Source organism: Falco cherrug, chromosome 9 (assembly GCF_023634085.1).
Source record: "Falco cherrug isolate bFalChe1 chromosome 9, bFalChe1.pri, whole genome shotgun sequence".
Taxonomy (NCBI): domain Eukaryota; kingdom Metazoa; phylum Chordata; class Aves; order Falconiformes; family Falconidae; genus Falco; species Falco cherrug.
The window spans coordinates 8226748-8250993 of record NC_073705.1 but is presented as its reverse complement, the minus strand read 5'-3'; the positions used below and the strand labels follow the sequence as shown (position 1 = coordinate 8250993).

Sequence of the window (24246 nt, the reverse complement as noted above, 5' to 3'; positions counted from 1 at the left end):
TTTTTTCTAGGAAATCATGATTTGGCTTTTGAAAAGTGGCAGGAGAAAATGCCTGCTGAATGTTGTTGAATGTCAGAGCCCAGTACTTGCAGAGGTCCAAAATCTTTGATCTGTTTGGAAAATTCTCACCTGAACATCTCGGTGCCTTTGTATGCCTGCCTTTGGAACAGAATAAAAAGCAAAAAGTCTGTCTGCTACCAGGACTGATCAAATTGGTATTTCTACCACGCTTTCAAAGTGTAAAATACTCTATGCATCTAAGCACAGAATATTGTAAATAGTCTTGTTTTGTCTGTCTCCTTTTTCTTTCAAAAAAAACATAAAACCAAACCATATTTGAAAGTATTGCTCTGGTTTTTGCTCAGCCGTGCTGCCTGGGCATGCCCTGCCGTGCCAGGTGCTGTGCAGGAGTACGTGCGCAGAAGGAGCTGGTGCCTTTCGCTGGCATTCGGAGGTGGGATTGAATTCTTCTCTTCCCTCTGCCATCAAAGTGAATGGGATTTGGCTGTTGGCTTCACTGGAGCTGAGATGTATCCACTCTGGCTGTAGGATGGTCTGAATCTGCTACAGGAACTTATAAATACAGAACAACCTCTTTTTGTATGACTGGGAATCTGAAAGGATGGGGACTGAGAAATAGAGTTTCTCTTTATGGCAGAAATTCTGTATCATTTAGGGGGGATGAAATTACAGTAGTTCTGTCAATATCAAGTAGGCTTCTTCAGGAATTACTTGGAAAATATATTAAATGCAATAAAGGATTCATTCTGTTTATTTGCTTTGTATTTTATTGCCATCAGAGGCTCTGAAGTGGTCTGCAGTGCTTTCTCAGAAGCTGCAGGGGCATGTTTCCAACTTTTTAGGAGGGTTAATCTCCCTTAAATTCTGCAAGTTTGCCATAAAGACAGCACAGCAAGCTGGGAATGCAGTGGGGCATTGCATAGGGCAGAGAGTGACTGAGGACTTGTTGTGAGGAGCTGTGCCTGATCCGTTTGTGATGTTGCCATTTGAGAGGGAGTTAGCTTTGCTTATCAGCAATCCATGCATTGAGTCATGTATATATTATAGTCATGCACACAGGAACCTCATTATGATGCTCTTCAGTTCTCATTGCCTCAACTGAAGTCCATTATAAGTACCACATTGGAACATGTATTTTTTGGGCTTCTTTGTGCAGCCAGGGACCAAGCTGAAGTGCCTGTAAAATGTATATTTTATATTTAGGTATATAAAAAATATATGTGGCTATGTCTGGGTGCGTGAATGTTCACCTGCCTACAAAGAGAATAAATTTGATCTTTCAACTTTTATGGAGGGGGGCAGGGGGACTTGGTGAGTTCTAGAGAAGGTGTGTGGAGGTTAGTAAAAAGTTGTTATTAAAACAAAATCCTTCATTTTGTTTTGAAGTATAATGGAAACAGGAGATGTTACAGCCTGGCTTTTTGGTGCTTTTTTTTCCATCTTTTTTTTTTTTTTTTTTTTACTGTTTCAAGAACTTTTCTACCTCAGTCTAGTTATACTGTATTTCAATTCCTTCTCCTATTAATATATTCCCTTAATGAAATCAGAAACTTTCAGTACTTATCCCAACCTCTCAAACCTAAAAACTGCTGTCCTTACAAAGTTTCCTCCTTCTGAAAGAAATAAGTATGTCTTTTCCTGGTGTAGTAGGTGTTTGGGGGAGTCCCCCTTATGTCCTTATGAACCATTTAAATAACATTGCATCCAGGCCTGTTTCTTTGTTTGGCTTATAAATATTGTTGTTGATCACCATCATTGTGCTAGTGGTTAGGGATCTGCCAGAACAGGTTTAAGCAAACACAAGATAGAAAAAGTTCGCCTATCCCACTATTTCTCCATAATGGCAATAATACTTCTTACTTAACAGATGTAACAAATTCATCTAGATGGAGAGTTGGTCAGGCAAACCTCTGGGGTAGGCTTTTATCTTTTGGGTCTTGGAAAAATGCGTAAGGTCTCCAATTAATTGTCCTGTTCATCCGAACCAGGATACAAGCAGGGTTAAAGCTTGCTTGTGTGAGTAAAGCACATAGGATGGCTGCCAGGGCACTTCCAGTAGCACTGTTTTACTTGATCTGTCCAGACACTCACATGGTGTACAGGTTTTATTTTCACAGTTTGGCTCAGAGTCAGTTTTAAATTTAGATTTATTTTTTAATTATTAATATCATTATTGTTTTTGTTTGGTTGGGTGGTTGTTTTTTTTTAGATGAACCTCCCTGGAAGGCAGGAATCAAACAGAGATTTTTTTTTTTATTTTTTTTCATGCGCATTAGGGGGCAATTTTAAAATGAGATCTGTCTCAAGGGGCTGAGGGGGATAAAAGACAAGGTGGAGATGGGAGGAGGGGAGAAGCTGTTTTCCGAGTACATTATGTTTCCTGCCATTTGCTTTTTTTCATTTATTTCTCTTGAACTGACCTCACACTTTGGAAATTATGCACCTAGGTTTTTATCCCTCATTTTTGTCTTACTTTTTTTTTTTTCCCCCAGCACCAGGCAGAAGAGATGCCTCATTTTGAAACCTAAAGGGGGGAATAAGAAAAGTCCTTTGTAATATATTGCCATATTATCACTAAATCCCCTGACAGTTGTGACACAGAAGCAAGTCACCTGTCACTTAAGCTTGAGGTCTCTTTAATTTTCTCCTGGAATTCGCACCAGGCTGTCTTTAATTTGAGGCCTTTATTGGAATTCTGAAACCTTTCTGCCTCCCCGGTGCTCAGATCTATTCTGAGTGCTGTTACAGAATGTATACAATAACCAACAGAGGGATTCAGAGGGGGCTGAAGCACTGTTTATTTAACACTCTGGAGGGATTTTCGTGCTTATTCGGTCCTGGCTACCCGGCTTTCAATATCGCTTTGACAACCGTTATGCCCTTCTCATTAATTTTAAACAGTTAAAACACAGGAAAAAGAGAAAAAGTTTTCATTATTAAAGTGCTTTACTTTTTAATAACAGAGGATTCTGTCCGCCAGGGGAAAGGGCAAACCTCACTAATTTCACATTCATATTAAAAAACGCTGGGAAGGTGACACTTGGTGCTGCCAGGAGGCTTAACAAAAGGAAAGTGATGGGGGCTAGGAGGAGCAGGCGGGGCGAGAAAGTTTTATGTTTCACGTCAATGGAAACTTGTTAGGCACAGCGACAAGTGTCCACTTCAGGAAGGCAGCCCCACTCGTAGTTTATTAAACCTTTACAGAGGCCCCTTGACTGGAGGCTGTCTCAACTGATTAATAGGCGCCCGTTAAGCCAAACTAAAAGGTGTCTGTGAAGCGAGCTGTGTCAAGTCTTTCTGGGGTGGATTGGGAGACAGACAGCAGAGACCAGAGACTCTTCACGGAGCCTTGAAGTGCCCACCCACCGTTGTCTTTGGAGATACAGATGGACTGTTAGTCCAGGTAGGGAGTGAGCAGGAAGGCTGGTCCCCATGTGCATTTGCTTTGCTGAAGAACAGCCCATTGGCTGGAAGCTGTGGGATCCTGAGATCAAAAGAGGGCACTACAGGGAGTTTAGGCTATGCTGGACGTCTGTCTCTGGGCAGGTTTGCTGTTAGGCTGTAGAGCGGCAGATCTGGGTCAGCAAACATTTTCTATAGGGTGTCAGCAGCTTCCACGATGCCTGGGGTTCACAGTGTGAGTGTGACACGGTTCCCCTGGACTGGCAGTGGTGCAAAGGTGGTGCTCGCAGCTGCGAGGGAAGGAGGGGTTTGCAGCGGGGAGGAACAACAGATTCTCGCCTTGGCACAGGCCTGGTGTGGAACCCTGGGAGCTGGATGTTTGTGTTCAGTCAGCCCGGGTCAGATGAGGGGTTGCCCAGTGTCAAGGTTCTGCCGTGGATCTGGCCTCTTAGACTTGGATGCTGGTTCCTGTCTGGGTAGCTTTGGAGAACTGTGGCCTTTTCTTAGGAGAGGTTCGCATCCTTGGATGCTTGGGTTTGCACTTTGCTGTCACCTTTCCGTCAAAAATTCTCTTGTTTTCTTGTCCGTATTTCCTTTCTCTGCCTGGGTACTTGACAGAGAGAGAGACAGCCTCTTTTCTCCTCCCAGTAACAGCTTGCTCCCAGGAGTGTTTGCTTTCCATTTCCTGAACTGCATCCTACGGTCTGATCCTGGCAAAGCTTGAGCACATGCAAAGTTGGCCTTTTGGTCTGAGGAAGTATCTTCTGTCATGTCTTTGGTCTTATTCTAGAGGAACCACATGATGGCAGTTACAGTTAAGAATCACTTGTTGACCCAGAAAAAACTTCATGGAGGCATCAACAGCGAGAAGTTCGTTTAGGTGGCTTTGTTCACGGAGACTGATTTTGGTCCGTTGTCTGGAGCTTGAGGGTGAACAGAGACCTCCTGCCCCATGAGTGCCAAGAAGAGACCAGGTGTTTTGAGGAACAGCACAGGGGAACTCGCAACATCAGTCTAAAACTGTTAGCATAGAGTCTGGGGGCAGTTATTCCAAATAACTCCAATGGAAATAAGCAGTGATATCTGGCCTGTTGAATCTGGGAGGAAAAAAATAAAAAAAGGCAAAGGAAAAAGATATGTGATAGATGTTAGAAAACACAAAATTAAAACTGATTTGCTCTCCTCACCACACAGTGCTCACTGGCTGCTTTGACTTTAACATCTTTATCTGTATTTTTTTTCCTCTAGTAATATTGAGAGGATTACCTTTGTTGGCCCCTGGGTGGTTACTGTGTGATTTTACTGTTATTAAATCTATTGTAAACTGCTTCATTATTCCTGACTCAAATTCTCTCTTTCCTCTAATCCTCCCACCTCCCTTGCAGAAATCCTGTGGCACGGACCCTCAGGAAGTCCGGGAGCGGGCCACAGTCTTGCAGACAAAATTTGAAAATTACGTTCACTCCAGCGAGGGGACTGTCCGGTGGGCAAAGAAAGGTCAGTGTGGTTCTTTTCAGATTATTCCAGAAGGACTGACATAAGCTGGGGGAACACTTCAGGGAAAAGGCCTGGAAGAAACATTTTGGGGCTGCTGGGCTCTGTAGGGGGTTAAGATGGGCCCAGAAGGCTTTGTGATGATATTAAATGCTAATTTCTTGCATTCCCATATTACGTGAAAATGAGGTTTAATCTTGGCTTTCAATAGGATTCACATCTGAGGGCTCTGACCCTATCACATGAGTGAACAGATTACATGTGTTATGCTGGGAAGGTCATGGGTGCCCAGCTTAACCCCATGCTGGTGCAATACCCATTAGGTGCTTTCAGTTTACACCAGGGATGAGTTTGAAGCCTGTAAGACAAGATACCTTGGGAGCAACTTTTAACAGGTAAGGATCTTAGGCTGGAGGTCGTTGTGTGGGATGGGAGAAAAATGAGAAAGAGAGCAACTACTCAAAAAGGAAAGAAGGAAAACTGGGATGGATTTAATAATAATTGTAGCTAGGTGCAAGTCTGGGATTTGATCTCCCATTTGTGCCAAGCAGGATGTACCGTGGTTGTCACTGGGCAGTACAAGAAACTCTTCCCTTCTGCTTCTCCGCCTGGGAAATCCAGAGGAAGGTGGATTCTGAGGAAGGATGAAAAACTTGCTGGGGACGTGGTAGGAAAATAAACACTAAGCAGTCTCCTGAGAAGAGCCAAAAAGGTGGTGCCACGCAGGCCCTCTCCTGTGTGCTGTCCCATGGCTCGGTGAGGCTGATCTTGGGGGCACCTGCGAACTGAATAGCTGTTGTAAAGGGGATGCAGGAAGTCAGGCCCCAAAGATCCATGACAATTACTTGGAATTCGGTTATTCAGTATTGAGACGAGTACACAAAATGCAAATTCTTTATGCAAGAGACTAAACCATTCTTGCTCACAATACGTAGCAGTAGTGCCTTTCCCCTTTTTTTGAGTCTCCTCTTCCCACCTTGCTCCCTTTCGGAGGGTTTTCTTTTTCACCTCATTTGTTACTTTGATCTGAGTCAAATCCTGCTGTCTGAGCTTGTGTAGAAATCCTGTTGATTTCAGTTCTGCAGCATTGCCAGTTAGATTTGAGGGAGGGGTCCTGGTGACATGAATTTTAATGGTCTACGTAATTTCTGTTTACCATTATATCTACCTGCTGTATGCGTGTGTGTACAAGTGTACCATATGGGCTGTGTAAATCACATACTAAGGGCCCCAAAACCAAATGGGGAAATTGGCCTTTGAGCTGTACAGTGTCATCACTGAAACTGGGTAAGGGAAGGCTGTTCTCAAGTTGGAAGTTAAGCTCAGCATTAAAATTGTTTGGAATCATGCAAAGTGATTGTTCAAGAGGTCAAAGGTGCTGTGCTTTTCTGAACGTTGTACTAATCTGTTAGGTGATGACACAGCAGAACTACTAGAGTTTGTACTGTAACTACCTGCTTACCCAAAATTATTCTGCATGCTTTTAATGATGCATGGCCATATTGATGAGCGAGGTATTTGAGTTCCTACTGTTTCGCTCTTTGCTCTACCTCCTGCTACTGCATCTCACTGAACTGATTTTTACCCTGCTTCAATGGTTGCAGTGCTGATTATTTTTTTTTCATCAGGATTTCAAAGTATCTTTCTCCTACAGTGAAAATGTTAGATGCTTGCTACACGAGCAGCTTGCACCCATGTTCAGGTGTGTTGTGCTACTTGACTGGTGTAATTACTTTTATAGCTGCACTTTTAAGTCCACAGTCTCAAGGTGTGGGACAAATATGATCATAATCCTTGATTCTGCATGGATGAGCTTCTTGTTGCTCCTTATTGCTGGGATTCCTTATACCCCATGCAAACTTTAAACCTGAAATGACTGTGACAAGGAGAACATCTGAATGGCTCTGGTCACACTTTGAAAACCTCTGTGGTTTCTCTCTACAGCGTATGTCACTACGTGCACACACATCCTCTCTGCACACTTGTTGCTGACCTCAGCACTAGTAACTTTTTTAGCCACAGCCAAGTATAGAAAATAGATCAGGAAATGCTGAAATGTTGCGCATCCCATTTATCTTGTACAGGAGCACTCCACCTCTTTTTCCTACTCTGCTATCTACATATGCAAATTTTCCACTGCTGAGTGGCTTCCATAAGCCCCCTCTTCCTCCCCTCTGCGCCAGGCATCATGAATAATTAACATGGCAGCTGGCTTTTGCTTTCATGGCAGACAATCAATTGGAAACTGTGCCAGAGATGCATTTGTTTCTCTCTCTTTTTCTCTTTTCCCCCATTTTCTGACCTAGTCAATGTTAATAAGCAGTGTTTCCATTGCAGCCCGCTTTCAAAAGGCGAGTGGCTCCCTGCCCACTCACCCCTTCTGCCTCTCAGTCCCGTGTTTTCCAAACTCAAATCAAACGGTTCAGTGAAGGTGCTGCCCTTCAGACTTGACTGACTGGTCGGTGGTGAGGGTGGGAGGAGGGGTACAGCTGGGCCCCGCTACCTGCAGGACGAGCCTCGTGAAGTGTGGAGCTCCTCTTGGGAAACGGAGGACCCTCACCAAAGGGTTACGTGGTGATGGGTACTTGGGTTTGGAGCTGTGGGGACAGGTAGAGCTTAGGAGATTCCGATCCTTCATGCCGCTGGAGTTACAGAAAGGTGAAAGAAGCAAACCCTGCTTTTCTCCTCCGTGTTTCCCCATTTTTTAGCCAATAGTTGAGCATTTTGCCTTATCCCTTCCATCATCAGCACCCGTGTGTTGGGAAGGACAGCAGAGTTACAGGAGCCCACTGCTGTGGCACGGTGCTTGAATCTGTGCCGGTTTGGGTGCATCCTTCCTTCCTGTTCCCGCATGCTCTGGGCGCTGGCAGAATGCCTCCACCAGTTTATCCGACCGTGCGGCTGCGGCTGTGCTCTGGGGCCGGCGCTGGGAGCTAGCTGCCAGCTGAGTGCGTGGTGAACAGGTTATGTCACCTGTCTCACTTCCATATCTCATTACCCTCTTGTCCCCTGTTAAAAACAAACAAACAAAACCTAGCTAACCATCATGTGTAGCATGCCTTGTTGGGGTTTTTTATTTAACTTCCCACACTTAACGTTTCCTATAGAGAAGTGGGAATGCACGGGTGCAAAGGACAAATCTAAACCCACTCTCTTAAATGAGTGCAAGCCTGAATCCCACCCCAGGCCAGTACACGTTGCCTTACTCCTGTTGGTGTGGCAAAACCTCTAACAGCTCAGGCAGTTTGCTCCTGTGGCATTAAGATGAGGGACCCTTTATGTGACTTATGGCCTGACCAGCACTGTGTACCAGTCTTTTTGAATTGTTTTCATAAAGCGCTATCTCTTTGATCACAAAATTATAAAAGAATTTCAACTTTTTTGAAAAATAAAGCTTTTGATATTTGGCGGCTATAATAAAAGCTGGACAACGTGACTCTGACAACACTGAGAGGTCTCAAAACCCGATATTAAAGATTTTTAAAAGAATCACACCCATTGAAGGTCTTCATTTCGATCTCACGGGTGCTGTAATGAGCGTTAGCAGCTCGGAGCTCCTCAGGGGTAAGGCAGCTGCATGTGCTGGGGTCTCGTCCTGCTGGTGCGGCAGAGCTGTTAGTTCAGCTCTGGGTTAGTGTCATGCAGCTCTACCTGGTTTTGGGGGCCCTGACTCAGACCAGATGGGGCAGTTGTCTGGCAGGGCTTTGGGAAGAGGGGGGCCTTTGGCACTTTGATTCTCTCACTCTGATCTGGGGAGTTAGGAAAGGCTGCTGGCACTGTCTGAAGAATTGTGGGAGGTGAGCTCAGCCTTCATAATAACAGGATCCTTAGTACCAACCATTTCCAATGCCGTGGGAGACAGCTCTATAAGCTCCAACGGGACCAAATCTGGAGCAGGAGCAAGTTCGTATTGTTCCTTTTGAAGAGTTACACCTCCCATAGCAGGTGAATTTGGCCAATAACTTTATGAAAAAAAGCAGCAGAATAGGGGTTTTTGAGAGCATTTGAGCTGGTTTATAAGCCCTCAGAAAGATGGCCTTCAGATGAGACACCAAGATGGAGTATTTGGAATTTAGTATTCTCTTTTTGGGAAAACACAGGTCTCTTGATGCTCAGATGCCTCTAAAAGAGTGGCACTGTGAAATTGGGAAGAAGGTGCAAAAAACTCAATCTTTTCTTCTCATCGATTGGGAAAAGGAGTTCGCTTTACTCAGTAAACAGAGCTTTGATGGATTCCCTGGGTCCTTCCAGGAGCTGATCTGCTAAAATGACATTTTTATTACTGTTCATAAACTCCAATCTCCGGCTGCTGCCAAGAGATTAGACATAAGCTGTGGGCAAACTTGCCGGTCCAGTGGCTCAACAGGCAAGGGCAGGAGAGGTTAGAGTTTAGAGCTTGCTGCTGTCAGGGGTCGAGAGGGAGAGGAAGATGCAGGAGGTGGCACAGTGAGGGCTGGGGGGCCACGGGAGGTTGAGCAAGCAGAGGAGCAGCGGGGGATTGAAGGGAAACATTTTCTGAGCCGTAGAGTTTCCTTACTAAAAGTCCCTCTATTCCCCATAGCAGAGAGGACAGCCTGGGTGTAGTTAATGCTCTGGGTATGTGGAGGAGCAGTGGTAGCGTTCATTTTAGTGGATGATCGTCTTTAGAGCAATGAGCCCTGAGGGAAGGGCATTACAGGAATATAAAGATGTGAAGGGAAATTTGCACACAATTCTATTATTTTTCCCTTTTGAGAAGGTGAGCTCTGTTCTCACTGTGATGATAGTCAGGAAATCCATCTGGCTCTTAGATATTTATAAGGGACTAGCTGGTAACTGGTGAAAAATGCATGGACTACTGGGACTGTAATACCAGAGGAGTCTTCTTATGCCATCTCCATGCTTCTCTTTCCCTCTCTTCATCCCTGTATCTCTATTCCCTCTCTCCCCTTATATGCTACCATTTGATGTCAATGACTTTTCTTGTGAGATGTGCTACAGCCATCACCCTTTGCGGCAGAAGGGGCATCCCTGCAAGAGGCAAACCTACTGCAACTTAATGTAGCTTCGTTTCAGTTCCTAATGCTTCTCCACCACCTACCTTCTCCTTTTGGGATTCTACTAATACTGTACAACCTTCAAATTTTTAACGTACCAACCTTTTCTACCAGCTGCTGACCAGAAGGTGTCCCAAAGGACAAGACCAATGTCCTTTCAGCTGGAACAGCTGAACCTTTAAGTGTATATATATAAAAATGCAGTAGCAAACAAGAATTCACTTTTTTTTTTTTTCTTCCCTCTCCACAGCACTGCAGTCTTTCCTTTGTGCCTATACCACCTATCCCAGGAACCTCAAGCACATCTTCCACATCAAATCTCTCCACCTGGGTCATGTGGCCAAGAGCTTTGGCCTGAGAGATGCCCCCCAGAACCTGACTGCTCTTCCTACTGCAGGCTCAAAGAAGAAAACCAAACCAGGACGAAAAAGGTAGGCTAACTTGATGTTCCTGAGCTGAGGAACACCGTATTGCAACCTGTGGTGTACCTTGCTCCTCAAGATTGTTATGCTTGCTCCAGGTATCAAGTCATAGAGCGGTTTGGGTTGGAAGGGACCTTCAAAGATTGTGTAGCCCGGCTCATGGGCACGTCATGTCTGATTGTTCCCAAGAGGCTAAATCATGGTGAACCATTCACTTTAGGTTGCATTGCTCTCTGAGCTGTTGTTTCATTCCCCTTTTTCTAATGGCTTTAGGGAGCCTAATTGTTACATTTATTAAAACAACTTAGTTGGGACATTTGAGTGGGAATTCAGTTTAAAAAACCCAAAAAGCAACAAACAAAACCAAACCAAGCAGCTCACTTTGTGGTTTGACTTCTGATAAAGATGCTGTTTTTTGAAGGAAGCTGCTAATTCTGTAGATGTACCTATATAGATCAGCCTACGTGTTGTTGCAGCTTTTCAATTTTCTGAGCACTTGAAAAACACCATCTTCTATGAGTCTTAGGAGCAGAAACAGCCTAATTTTTACTTATTTGTACTTCACTCAAGTGACCGTGAAGGATGAGGAAGGGTACAGGCAGTGTTCCGGAGTGAAGCATGAGGCTCTCCATATATTGGAGTGGTTCTTGCACGGGTCGCTCCAGCAGCAGTCCTGTTGTCATGGCCAAGCATCTTTGTAGTAGAAGCTGCCAGATATTTTCTATTTGCATCCCCACTTCCAGTTGCATGGTCCTACAGAGGACTGTGATCCCTGGCTCAGAACTGACTGCCGTAGCAACTCTTTGGCCTCATCCCTGTGTAGGGAAAGGCTCTCACAGATACAGCTGTGCTTATAAGTACTTGCTGTTGGTGTAGGGCATGGGATGATAAAAGCGTCAAGGAAATAGCAGAGAAATTAATATTTCCAGTTCTCAAATTTGAAGTTGACCGTCCTGTGCATTGAGCAAGGCTGTATGAGTGCTGATTTATCTCTCAGGATAGTCTCTTCCTTCCTGGTCTTGACAAATAGCACTGCATCAGGAGCAAAGCATGTGTCTTACTGTCTTTAAAGGCCTTCTGTGGCCTCCTCTGGCCTTTTTTTATCACCTTTTCTACACTAGACAAGCAGTATTTTGTAAGCTTTCTCCTGTAGTTCACCAGCAGTTTCCTGGCTGTTAGATTTGCCACAGGACAAATTGTGTCTATCCTTGCAGAATGGTCAGATGCAGCTTCATAAGACGACATTAGATTAGTACCTGAGGGAAAGGGGAGGACTACAGTGGTTTTGTCGGGTTTTTTTTAGTTATTAGTTGTATGATTGACTGTAGTTATGTAAGTAGAAGCCCAAATCAAAGCACAGGTCTGTTGGTAGAAATGATCTTTCTACAAACTTGTGCTCTGCTGCCTGTAGATTTAAGTAGTTCTGGCACAAGCATTTCTGCAAAATCATATGAAATCTCCCAAGAAGCATTTGTGGCAAACCTAGGGTTACAGTTCTTTCCCCTTTAGTGCACGGACAGGGCTGTTCCTAGGTTCTCCTGCCCTGTGTAAGGAATTTGAGACTCCTGATGCTTCTGGAGGAGCAGAGCCCTGAATCTTCTTCTCTGCTTGAAATGGAGCTGAAGGTGCTCAGTACGTCCAATCCTTGCTGCTATGAGTTCCTTTCACAGGGTAGGTAATCCTCTCTTTTGAGATTACAAATGTTAAGGGCTCACTGACTTCCCTGGCACAACAGCAGGATATGAACCTCTGGCTTGCCAGTAAAATCACTGCAATAATTCAAAAGAGGAAAATCTTTTTTTCTTTTATCAGTATCAGTTGTGACTCTTTCCATGTAATTGTTGCTGCAAACTTTATTAGCAAACGTTAGCCTTGCGATTAAAGCACTAATCCACATAATTGTTCCTGGGCTGGTGACATCTCTTGCACATGTACATATCCGGGGGGGGGGGGGGGGGGGGGGGGGGGGCAGGGAATGCAAGGGGAAGGGATTTTAAAATGAAAAAGTTAGAGACCGCATTGTCCTGCTTTGAGAAGCCACCAGGGACAGGCCACCGATCTGCCTCCTGCTTCAGCTGACCCTCACCAGCAGATGGGCAACAGGATGGGAATGCCCCTGTGAGCAGGGGATTTAACGGAGCTTTATTTCAGGAAGAATAGCCTGATTAGCCGATAAAGAGCATGTAAGATGGTATGGGGTGGGCTTTGATGTCTTGCTGGCCCAGCAGGGTGTCGAGCTATGACTGACAGTAGCGTGTCACAGGATTACTTGGCCTGCAACAATGCCTCTCTCTGTTCCTATGATGTTGCTACTCTGTTAGAGCTACTTTTTCCCTTGTTACGAACCTCTTTTAGACAGCGTTCCTCCTCCCCAAGTCTTCATCCTATTATAGTACAGACAAGCTCAAGATACAGTAGGTAGGTTATGCACAGGATGCATGGAGTTGGGGGACGTGGAGGTGTTAGAACAAATGGTCTGAGAGTGATTTGAAATCTCATTTGCACGTGGATCATATAATTGCAGCTCAGGGAAAGTGGGCAGACTTCGCACAGGTTTGTCATGGCTCAAGCTGCAGATTTCAAATCTGTGAGCATCTGGAAAGTTAAGACCCTGCAGAAATAGCCAGAGTTGTGATGTGCAACAATTGTTCTCGCCTGTGAAACTTGCTTCTAATCAGCTTTCTCTGTGTGTGCTTTAAAAAGAAGAAGGGGGGGGGGGGGAAGATATTAGTATTTATAGGATAGCTTAGAGAAAGTGAATATAGATTCAAATTCAGTCTTCACTACCATAAATTCAAGATAGTACTGTTAACTTACAAATAATTGCTTTTGATTTCACACTGACAAAGCAGAAAGCAGAATTTAGCCTGCCATTTAGGAGACAAATGGGTTTTGATTGTAAAATGCAAGGCTTGAAATTACAACAGCGTAGTCACAGAGCAATCTTTTTAATTATATTTCTCACGTGATGCTATGAGTGTTGGTTGTCGTATTACACATTGTCTCCAAACATCCAATACTTGGTTTTAATCAGTCTGCTCACTAAAGCCTCATCTCTCAGCACCTGCCCAGAGAATAAAGAACAGGCAGTCCAGGTTGGAAGTGGGGCAAAAGCAATCATTAAATGTTTCCTTAAGAGGACAAAGAAAACTTTTCATTTCTTTTGAAGTCTCCTTTTGTGCTTAGCACCTCCTTAGAGAGCCTGCTTGGTGAAGGTGAGACAGGAAGACAGAGCAGCCAGGTGTGTGATGGTTCAGTGCTGCAATGTGCAAGCAGCCCCATCCTGAATGCACATGTAAAACTTTCATGTATTTTTTTTAAACCTCTTTGTGCAAACCAACTGGCCCCTTAGCTGTAGTGGTTCCTGCAAAACCTGATCTGAAGATGGAAAAAATAATTGCTCGTGATTTTTTGGGGAAAATTGAAATGCTCTATTTAGGTAAGAGATAAGCACATGAACCAGATACTGCATATTAAGTTACAGTACATCAGCTTAGTAAGTGTCTAGGCTCATGCTTTTGCTGAAGGGTAGACGCAAGGAAGCTGATCTCACTTCCATTGAGGGATTAACTGTCTTTCGGTCACTGCAGAGAGGCAGCACACACAGGAAGGGGCTGACATGCCAGCTAGACATGTCTTTTGACTTTTTCACAATGCAGATGCGGAAGACCCATTGCCATTCTACCAAGCAATTGCTGTGCTACTCAAATATTTTGCATTTTGGATCAGTTGAGGTTTATGGGATTTTGTGGTGACCGATGGTCTGTTTTCTCCTTTTGAACTCTGGAAGACTGGTGTATGATCCCAGAGGGCTTCACTGTAAGGAGGAATTGCCACTTAATTTGCCTTGTTTATGAATTCAAGCCATTACAAAGCAAGAGGTAAATCTTTAAGTTCAATAGATTCCGTGGAACTCATCGCCACAGGATATCTACAAGTGCTCAGAAAGATTGAATTTATGTATGAGTATTCATTGGTGCTACATCATGTGCAAAAAGTGAGTATAAAAATTAAGGTGAAAATCCCCTCATGCTTCAGAGTTTAAGTCCAACCCTTAACTGAAATGGGATCAAGAAAAGGTGTCCAGGATGCTTGTTTGAGGGCAACGTGAGGCTGCTCCTGTCTGTCTGTAGAGGGCCTCATCCGCTCGCTCTTCCCGGCCGGGCAGCCTGTAGCAGACCCCCACTACGATGTCAGCTGGCCTTGCCCTCCCTTTACTCCTGACCCCTAAGCTCTCTCAGTTGGCTCCTCATCCACCCCCAGGCAGGATGGCTTTAGAGTGAAAGAGGGCAGATCCAGATTAGATATTAAGAAGAAATTCTTCCCTGTGAGGGTGCTGAGGCGCTGGCACAGGCTGCCCAGAGCAGCTGGGGATGCCCCATCCCTGGAAGTGCTCCAGGCCAGGTTGGACGGGGCTTGGGGCAACCTGGGATAGTGGCAGGTGACCCTGCCCGTGGCAGGGGGGTGGAACTGGGTGATCCTTAAGGACCCTTCTGACCCAACCCTTTTTGTGATTCATATCATTATTACACTGCCAGCGCTCTGAATATGGATATCATCATGCTCTTAAGGTTTTGGCTGTAATATTATGGTGCTAATTTATTCTTCAGCATTTAGTGGTCAGATAGAATTAGACTCCTGGTGGGAAATACACCTTGTAACCCTGGGTGTCCTCCCTCACATGGCAACAGCAGCAATCTCCTTTGGGTGAAAGCTAGTAGCCTTTTACCTTCTCTCCTACCTCATATCTTTGATTCCACTTTTGAACGTCTTGGCATTGACAATTTTGGAAAGACTAATGCTTCTATTGACAGGGCTTGTGAATCAAGGCTGCAGCTGGGTCTCCCTGCACAGCAATTGTCTAATTATTAGAAGCAGTTTGCCTGCCAGTTTTTGTGCACCATTTGCAACTCTCCTAATATCGCTTGATTAGTCAAAATGCAAGTTTGGAATTCTGCCGGCAGGGAATTTAACTTGGTTTGGGCAGTTTGCTCTAGAAATCCAGACTGGAGCTCAGGTAAGAGCATGTTTTCATGGACTGAAGTGCAAATGGATCCAAAAATTAGAGTAGGAGATGTGGCTGCTGTGAAAGCAGACATCACCATCAGTCTTCATTAAGGCAGTTCAGGGACACTGATGAGTCCTTCTTACCACATCATGATAACAAAGTCCTGTTATGAAATTAAAGTTTTATAGTTGTAAAATCCATATGATTGTTATCTGCATGCAGCAATGCCCTTTATTACTGTCCTCTTCCACCACAGCCACAGCACAGAGGCTTTGCTCCCTCTTTGAGCGAGCCTATATGGCTGGCACAGGGGGCTGGAAAAGCTCTGTGCCGTTTGGTACTCCCCAAAAAAATTATCAGCTCGCTCTGAAATATATTTTGACCTTTAGGCTGGGAAAGAGCCTGACAGAAGCAAGAATCCTGGGAAGTTCCCAGCCTCCCAGTGGTGCTTTCATCCTTTCTCCATAGGATGAAGACCAGGGGATAGTAGTGAAAGTGAAACCATGGGGTCTTGTCTCTTTCTGTGTAGCTGAAATACAGTTGACTTCAGCAGGGGTAGGATGTGCTTTACTGTTTAGCATACCATGGTGTGAAGGCTGCTCTGCTCGGACTGTTCTGGAACAGCGCTTGATGTTCGTTCTGACTGGGTAATAATTTTCCTTGATCTTCTCAAGCTAGCGTTTGCATCGGCTGGTAACAGATACCTAGGCCATCTGTTGACTTGTCGAGAGCAGTGTAGGATTGCTGATGAATTTCTTGCCCCCCAGTCCACAAAAAACAACAACGGAAAACCCAAACCGAACAGGGTTGTGTTGGCTGCAGATGGTTCATCCAACACTGTAAGTAGAAAAAGCAGGTGTTGTAGCAGCCTTGGCCCAGAGGTAACCCAGCTCTGTTGCTGGCACAATTTCAAAGAGCTGTTGGAGATGCTGTCAGGCAGATTGATAGCACGATCCGTGTTGAAATGTTTCTGATAAATGAAACAACCTACTCTTGTCTCCTCCAAAGACACACCATGAGTTCTGGGACTATGCATCAGAACTTTATGCCCCTTCTCCCTCAGCTGGAGCAATGTGGGAGCCTTTGGTTGCCGCACGTGCTGTGAGTTGGTTAAAGGTCACCACACTTGCTGCACTGCATTGCACCAACGTTTTCACACAGCTTAAGACAAAGGAGCAGACAGCAATGCCAACCGTGTAGAAGGAGACACCTATCTCTCTTAAGAATAAGCTTGCTCACCATTCAGGTAAAAAGACTATCAAAGGCATTTTCTGAGCCATCAAATGATACCCAAGAAACCATGCATGTATGTGTACCGCTGCTCTGGCACGTAGGAGGTTTTGGCTTGGAGATCAGCTTGTCATTCCATTCTCTAATGAAGCAGGTGTGTCAATGAAACATACACACTAGAGTTTTGGAATGAAAGCAAAAAAATGGTGTCAGATACTTGTTCCTTTTCTTACTGTTGTCACTTGGTCCTTTCACACCTGAATGTTCGAGTGTCTCCACGTCCAGGATCATGGTTTGCCCATTGTAACGAATTCAGTCGGATGAGATCAGCTGGTGAAATTTCTTCATTCTTGTGAACTGCTCAGTAGTGCTTGGGACGTGAATGGGATGTTATATAGAAACAAAGAGTTTGTGTACACTTTTCTTCCTCTTCTGTTTGTGCCTTGTAGCTGTCCACGGGATCTCAGCTATGTTGAACATCCTCAAAGTGTAGTTCAGCATGCTTGTCTTGGGGTTTTTTTGCCATAGTCTAGTCTCTGTTGCGCTACCATCTTGTTGCTAGTGATTGTGGAATTCGGCAGATGGTGTCTTCAGAGCTCACAAAGCCATCGATGACCCCAGATGTGTGGAAGTCACAGACTGAGCGTGTTGAAAGGTGTGTTGCGTGTAAGCTGGGTGGGGTTTCTGTGGCCAAGTTGGTATTGTGTGGCAGAGCAGAAGACAGAGCTGGAAACAACAGAGAGGATTTCAGGCAAATCACCTATGCTGCATTCACCTGTTTGGATTTTGGGTTGTTTGTTAGGTTTTTTTATGATGTGAAAAAAGATTTGTCTAGCATCTTTTCTGGTATTCTTGAGCAAAGCAAAGAGTTGAGAGTCAAGGGGCCAGAAAAGGAGAGCAGTCCAGATTGTTCAGATTTCCTCTGCGGTGGAGGGTTGGGTAGCACCAGCACCCCTGCGGACCATTGCAGCTCCTGAGTGGGATGGGGAAGGGGAGCAGCGTGCTGTGAGTGGCTCTGCAGATGGAGGTAGAAGGAAACTGAGGTAGAGGAAAGAGTAATTTTTTTTTCTCTTTCCTTCACTGGACAGTTGTTTTCTCTCTTGTTTCTTCCAGATGCCCCCATCCTGCCTTTTCATCATTCAGTTATGTATTCAGCAAGATTCGCAAGTTTCTCAAGTTTAAAGAGTAAATGACATCATTCCAGTTTTCTGGAGGAGGGCAGAGCTTTTTTTATCTTTAAAAGTTTGTCTCTGGCCTGGTCTTCGGCCTTTCAGGATATAACAAAGTCATCTGGGGACAGTTCCTCTGTTTCCTTATTGTCTCTTTGCTGAGGCTCTTGGTACCAGCTTTTGTGAGGTTGCAGCTTAATTACAGATGTGCGCAGGCAGCTGTAAACCTTGGTCTTTTATTTCTTCCTCTGCCTCCCTGAGGAGGAGAGGAGCTTTCTCAGACAGTGCCAAGCAGTTACTAGGCTCTCTGCCTTCCCTTCCTCGCTGTGCAAAGCACCTTTCTCTCCTCTCGATAATGAGGTGATTAGACAAATCTTGGGGTGATGTGGCTTTTGCCCTGTACCTGGAACATAAAGCCCAAAGCAGTGGTTGGGTCTAGGTTCAGCCTTGCAAACGATGGGGTGATGTCCCCCCCAGCTAGCAGTTAGAAGGCAGTGCTGCCTCATCTCTGCTCACTCCTCTGGCTGCTTACCAGTTCCCATCTGTCTTTATGGGAGTCCTGATACCCTGTATCTAGTGTAGAAGAGGAGTAGTCCAGTGGTGCTTCTGCATCCAGTATGTCACCGCACCCAACACCCAGCGTGCTGGACAGCAACAGAGAAGTCAAGCGGCGTATGTTCAGGGACAGGTTCTTCCTAATTCACATGTTGGGGCTGTTTCATTTTCTGAGTTATGACTTCTCTATTCCTGTCTCATTTCCCCCCAGCTAATAAAAGTGGCTGTTTTCCCATCGGTTTGAACATTCCTTTCTCCTTCAAGCCCTGCTGAAATCTTGGCACGTAGCAGATTGGGATGGGTCGTAGCAGATTGGGATGGGTCGGTCATTAGTGAATCTTTTTTTCCCCTGCAAGTTCCCCTTAGCTGTGCTGGTTTGTAGTTCCCCACCTAAAGACTGGCTGTTGTGTTTGGAGGGAGGGATTTCCCTGCCCGTTATCAACATGGTGTGTTCTCATTAGGTCTCAATATAATGTGATATCTAGACGTGAGATCACAGAAAGAGATGCTGACAATCCATGTGTTTATCCAGTGATGGGAACATGGGTTCTGTCTGTGTTGCAAAGGCATCTTACGTTTACAGCCTTTCTGTGAAGCTTTTTGCCACAGTATCCAGTATCACCACGCAGCTCTCTTAAATTAACGTCCCACCCAGCCTCTGGCAACAAGGAAAATGCGGTCATCCCGGGTTATGAGGTGGAAAAATGGACATGAAGGCCAAAGAGATTAAATGCCTTGCCCAAGGATGCTCAGAGGGCCAGTATCAAGGTCTCGCTCTGCTCTCCTGGGCTTTGTCTCATAACCACAGGGCACCTTTCCTCGCCGATGTTATCTTGACTGCTCTGGCAGAGCCCCAGAGACTTTCACCAGCTGAGCAGAGAGGGAAATTTACAGGTTTATAACAGGAATCAGAATCCAGCCAGGGATCCCAACCTCGTGCACTTTTCCTGGTATGCTGTCGCTGCAGACCGTTGCTGTTGCCTGTGGCTCTTCCATCTCGTGGTTAAACAGGACCTTGACAGCTGCTTTGCTTCTCCCAGTGATCAGTGCAGGTTCCACAGCACAGCTCCATTGATTTTTGTGGCCCTGATAGAGGGAGAAACCTCCCTTTTCCCTGCATCCTGGCTTTTCTATGTACAGCTGATCACCACAGCAGGGGGTATTGATTTACTAATTGGGCAATGATTTCACCTGATTGATAATAAAGCGTTGGACAACCTCCCTGCTGAGCTGAAACTCAGCCCGGCAGCTACTGGTGGATTACTTGTCCTTTTGCAGCAGATAGTTCCCTGTTGTTAAGTAAACTGATCTGTTGCTTGGTAACCCTCAAATTACTGTAGTAAATGGTTGGAGACACAAGGAAGGTGTCAAATAGAAACTTTATCGGGTGATGGAGGGTGTTGAGCAGAGCGTACAGCTGCGCTGCACAGTTTTTGCAGCAGAGCTGGGTGGGTGGAGGGCACACCTTGACCTGGCACTGTGTGTGCACCCCCCAGCATCCTCTGTGCCGCTGGGGCCGGTGGGTTCAGCAGGGCGGTGGGACAAGGCACATCTGCTGCTGGAGGTGCTGCAGGACGGCATGCCCGACCATGGCTTGGCTTTGTGAGCTGCGCAGTCCCTTCTGAGGCAGTGCTGTCTTTTTGCCTTAGTTTCTGTGGGTTCAAAGAGAGCAGTGGCTGCGCATCTTGTTTCTCTGGTATGCCCAGGCTCTAGCACTTCTGCCAACGCAGAATCTTTTAATTAATGTAAGAATGGAGACTACAGCAAGGTAGTGGAGTCTTTTCGCCTGTGTATTCTAGGCTTTCTCTTTCAAGGAAAAGTCTTTCAGTCATAAACAAAGACCCAGACAGCCAAGAGTTTGTTTCCCTTGCTGCCTTTGTGTCTTTGGCCTAATGAATAGGATGATCTGTTGCTGCAGCCAAAAATCCTTCCTTCTCCTGTGATCCCTGACATGGTTCTGGACACCTGAAGGGAACTACGAGAGGCAGTGCTGTAAGACATCAACCTTCAGGATCACTGAGGTCCGTGTGTTGTCATAAATGCATGCTGGCGTGGATGTGGGGCTTCTCTTCAATTCCCTCATATTTAGAGGGACAGGTAGATTTCTGTTCACTTCGCTGGAAATTTTTGGGATCTGTTACTGGTCGTTATAAAGAGGAGAGCAGGGTGTGCAGCCACCGATAGTTGTGGCTGCCCCGTTGTGCCCAGGGCCATGGGAACATGGCAGGGAGCAACAGGTCCTGCACTGAAGAGAGGGCAGCTTAAATAAGCGAGGGTGACAGCAGCAATGAGGATGAGATTTGCCCAAGGTTACAGAGCAGGACAGTGGCAGAACGTGTGGTGGAAAAATGCTGAGTGGGTTTTTATATTTATAGCTGGCAGTTTAGGGCTACAGGGAGATCCATGTTGGAGTTTAGTGGCTGGGCAGAATGCAGCTACCTTTGCAAAAGCTGGTCTCTGGAGAGGGAGGCTGCAAGGTGCATGTGATGTCTGCAGGATGCTGCAAGAAAAGAGTCTGTTGGGTTTAGACTCCTGACATTTTCATTTTTTTGCTTGTTTGTTTGGGGTTTTTCTGTTTTCAAGCTCTGGATTTAAGCTCTGTTTATAAAATGTTTCCATTGTTCGATGTCTTAAGGCTGTTAGAATTTTTTTATTATTATTATAATTTTCAAACTGCTGTGTCACCTAATTCATCAGTCTTCAGCGCACAACCTTCCCTCCTTCTCCCCGCCACCCCTGCAAGAGCATTTGTACAGAACAAAGACTTGCTTTTAAAAACGGCATGATATTTTGCCACCTTTGTGAAAACCTGTCACAACAATATCTAATTTTGCATGAGACAGAATTTCAAATCAAGCCTCAAGAAAAGGAAGCTGTTCTTCTGCTAATGCGCAAATGTCACTTTCCACGGCTGTAAAATAAGTAACCCACCTAGCAGCATTTCAGAGAGAAGGAAATCTAATTCCTCTTCTCTTCCCTCAGGTCTGACCTTCTCAAGAAGACCCATGGAAAACATCGCCTCGCTGAGATCTTGCGATCTGAATATTCCAGTGGGATGGACACTGGTGTATCCAAGGTCAAGAAGAAGAAAAAACAGAGAAAACCTGGCAACCAGCAGATTCCAGCATAAGCCGGGACCTTCCAGTCATTGGCTGCAAAACCTGCTTGAGTGCCTCAGCCGGGGGCCAGGGTGACCTGCCAAATCAACTGACGAGTGTTTCAATTTATCAGGCAAATATGGGAGGGATCTTGGGGATCTTGGCCTCCTCCCCTTCATTCCACAGGTCCAAATGGAACTGAATCCAGGCATGTCCTGTTGCACTGCTGCCATTTAATGTGGCTTCCTGAAGATGCACCACATTTCTAAGGTGTATTTTGCAAGAAAAATAAAAAAGGTTAAATATGTTTTTCAAAGAATTGTCATGTCAGTGTAACATGAAAGTGAGACAGGTGTACTCAGACAGGAGATGCTTGCTTGTTTAACAGACCTGTAGAAACACTCCACAATCTTGTTTGCTTGCTTAGTTTTAAGCAGATAAACAGGAGTGGCGCAGGAGGTGGTCCAGGAACATATTTAAGAGGCAAGGGGAGGCTGCCCTTTCCCCTGTCATGGTACAGGTGGGAACTTCTGCTTCTGTCCCCGGTAATGCAGCCACGTTGCTGCCACCTTCTCTCCTGTCCTTTGCGTGCAGGGGCAAGGTCCATTCCCGGACACCCATCGTTAGTCAGATATTGCCATCTGCAAGGAATCTCTACATTTCAGTGCCAGTGGTAGGATGGTGGAGAACTCTTCAGTGTAATGACACATGGTCCCTTTGGGGCAGAGCTCATGGGCGCAAAACTTCATGTCAAAACTCCCGAGTTTGGGAACAAACGTTGTCACTGTGGGAAGAAGCCAGCGTGGAATCCAGCAATCTCCAAACTTCTCCTTGCCTGCAGCATGTTGTCACACCTAATTATATAACGCAGAGTATGTATGAAATGTCTCACCTCTCTGAACATTAAAGCCTTTGCAGGCTCTTGCTAACACTCGCCAGCAGTAACCCCGGCTTGCGGGGTTCTCTCTGCTTTGGCTGGGCTTTGTTTGAGCACATCCCAAGCTAATGGATTTGGCTTCTTGCTTTTCCCATTTGCCTTTTTTCTTGTTCTTGCTTATCAGAGAATTGGGACTGCTGAGGAAAAGATGCAGTTCGCCATTGCCCAGCATGTGAAATGGAACCTGAGCTCTGGTGAAGTCCTTGGCAAAACTCCCCTTTGAACTGGTGAGGCATGGGGGCTGCGTGGGGCAGGCCGGGGGCTCCCCCAGTGTGCAGGAGATTTACAAACTCTTCCAGCACCTACGGGTGAGCACCCACCTCCTCTCCCTGTCGTCCTCCCTATGCTTCTGCCGGCACCTCCTGTAACACAAGTGCCAAGCAGTACACGTTTCAAAACCATGCAAAACTCTGCCAAAACCCAACTTCCAGCTACCTGTGTTTTCCTCAAGGAAAGGGAGGAGGAAGAGCAGCCCACCTGTGACCTGAGCCAGGCATGTTGCTTAACGCAGGACCAGAAAGCGCTCAAATCCAGTGGCAATTTCAGGTGCCAGCAGGGAAAAAGTACTGAAAAAGGAGTATAACCAGATGAAAATGGTGCCTGCTTTGTGAATACGGAATTGAGGGCACTTACTTGGGGCTATAGTGAGTCATACTAAGGACTGTAGGAGGGAAGCAATCAGCCCAAAAGTATTTGATTTCTGAAGTGAACGTTAACTTTTGAGAACCAAGATACTTTTTTTTCCTCCCAGGCAATTACCAAACACACTGATTTTACTGCAATACTTTTTTTGAATGCTTCAGAAAGTTGCTAAAAAGGCTCCAGTATGAAATTAACCATGTTTTTGCAGGGAGTCTGAAGTTACCAGTGTTTATTAGACTAAGATAAAATAATAACAAAGCCCATTTGATTTTGTTATGAGTATTGTTCCAAAGTGCAATCAGGTTTAAGGCAAATGTCAACTGAAACAGAAAAGAAACCCCCGAGGATGAAAATGACTCAGGGAGAGTGATGCAGGGAGTGCAAGTTTGGGAAGAGCTGATCTTGTGCGTGAGGGGAAAATATATGACCTTCCCCTGGGTAGCTGTCATGTGTGAATTAATAGGGACTATTGGCAAATTCATAATAGTAGGAATAAACGCTAACAGTGCATCGGTGAGAGACACCAGGAAATCTCAGTGCCGTCTGTATTAACTGGGCACGTGACGTTACAAAAGGTTATGATGAATAATACGATTTAAAAAAAAAAAAAAAAGTAACGGCTTTTTCTTTTGGCTTTGCCCTCTTTTAGCAGATACTGCTGGATTACTTGTGCGATTAGGGAAAAGGAGGAGATTGCTAAACAAGAAAGTGTTAAAAGAAACGCGCACACACCTGAAGCTAAACAGTGTGCTCTTAATAAACTTGAAGGCATATGTGCAAAGTGTGTTTGAATTGTAGCTGCTTTAGCAGGAACCAGATTCTGCCTTTATTTACACTTTGGCAGCTGTAGCTCGGCTCTGAGCTGGCTTTATCCCCTTGCATCTCAGTTCGGGAAGGACCTGGTACCTTTGGAGTTAATTTGTACTCAACTCAAAACACCTTTTCACCCAGGCAGGGCAGGTGTGGTACTGGTGGTGGAGCAGGGGTGGCCGAGGAGCTGCAGCAGGAGCAGGGTGTTGGTGGTGCCGAGGCTCCTGGGTGCTCAGAGGACGCAAATGGTGCAGGAGCTGGTGGGTTCCCTTGGCACAGCCCTGGCGTGGAGCACCATGGATTTGTCCCCTTGCTCGGAGGTGCGTGGGGTGTGTGGCAGGGGGCTTGGCTGGGGGGGGGGGGGGCTGCCTGCGCCGCCGGGAAGGGTGGGGAGATGGGCTCTGGGTGTCACCTGGTGCACC

At 45.6% G+C, this 24246-nt stretch overlaps 1 protein-coding gene across 6 annotated transcripts in view; it reads left to right on the top strand.

The window, feature by feature from the left end:
* The window catches only part of DDX31 (DEAD-box helicase 31), a 50540-nt gene extending 28786 nt beyond the window's left edge, over positions 1-21754 (top strand). For 3 of the 6 annotated variants that reach the window (XM_055721492.1, XM_055721490.1, XM_055721489.1), the window contains 3 exons: positions 4809-4920; positions 10204-10384; positions 21320-21754. In XM_055721492.1, the coding sequence (XP_055577467.1) occupies positions 4809-4920; positions 10204-10384; positions 21320-21467 (441 nt within the window). In that variant the 3' untranslated portion in view covers positions 21468-21754. The other 3 variants (XR_008734040.1, XM_055721493.1, XM_055721494.1) reach the window with 3 other exon arrangements.
* Positions 21755-24246: the final 2492 nt, after the last annotated feature.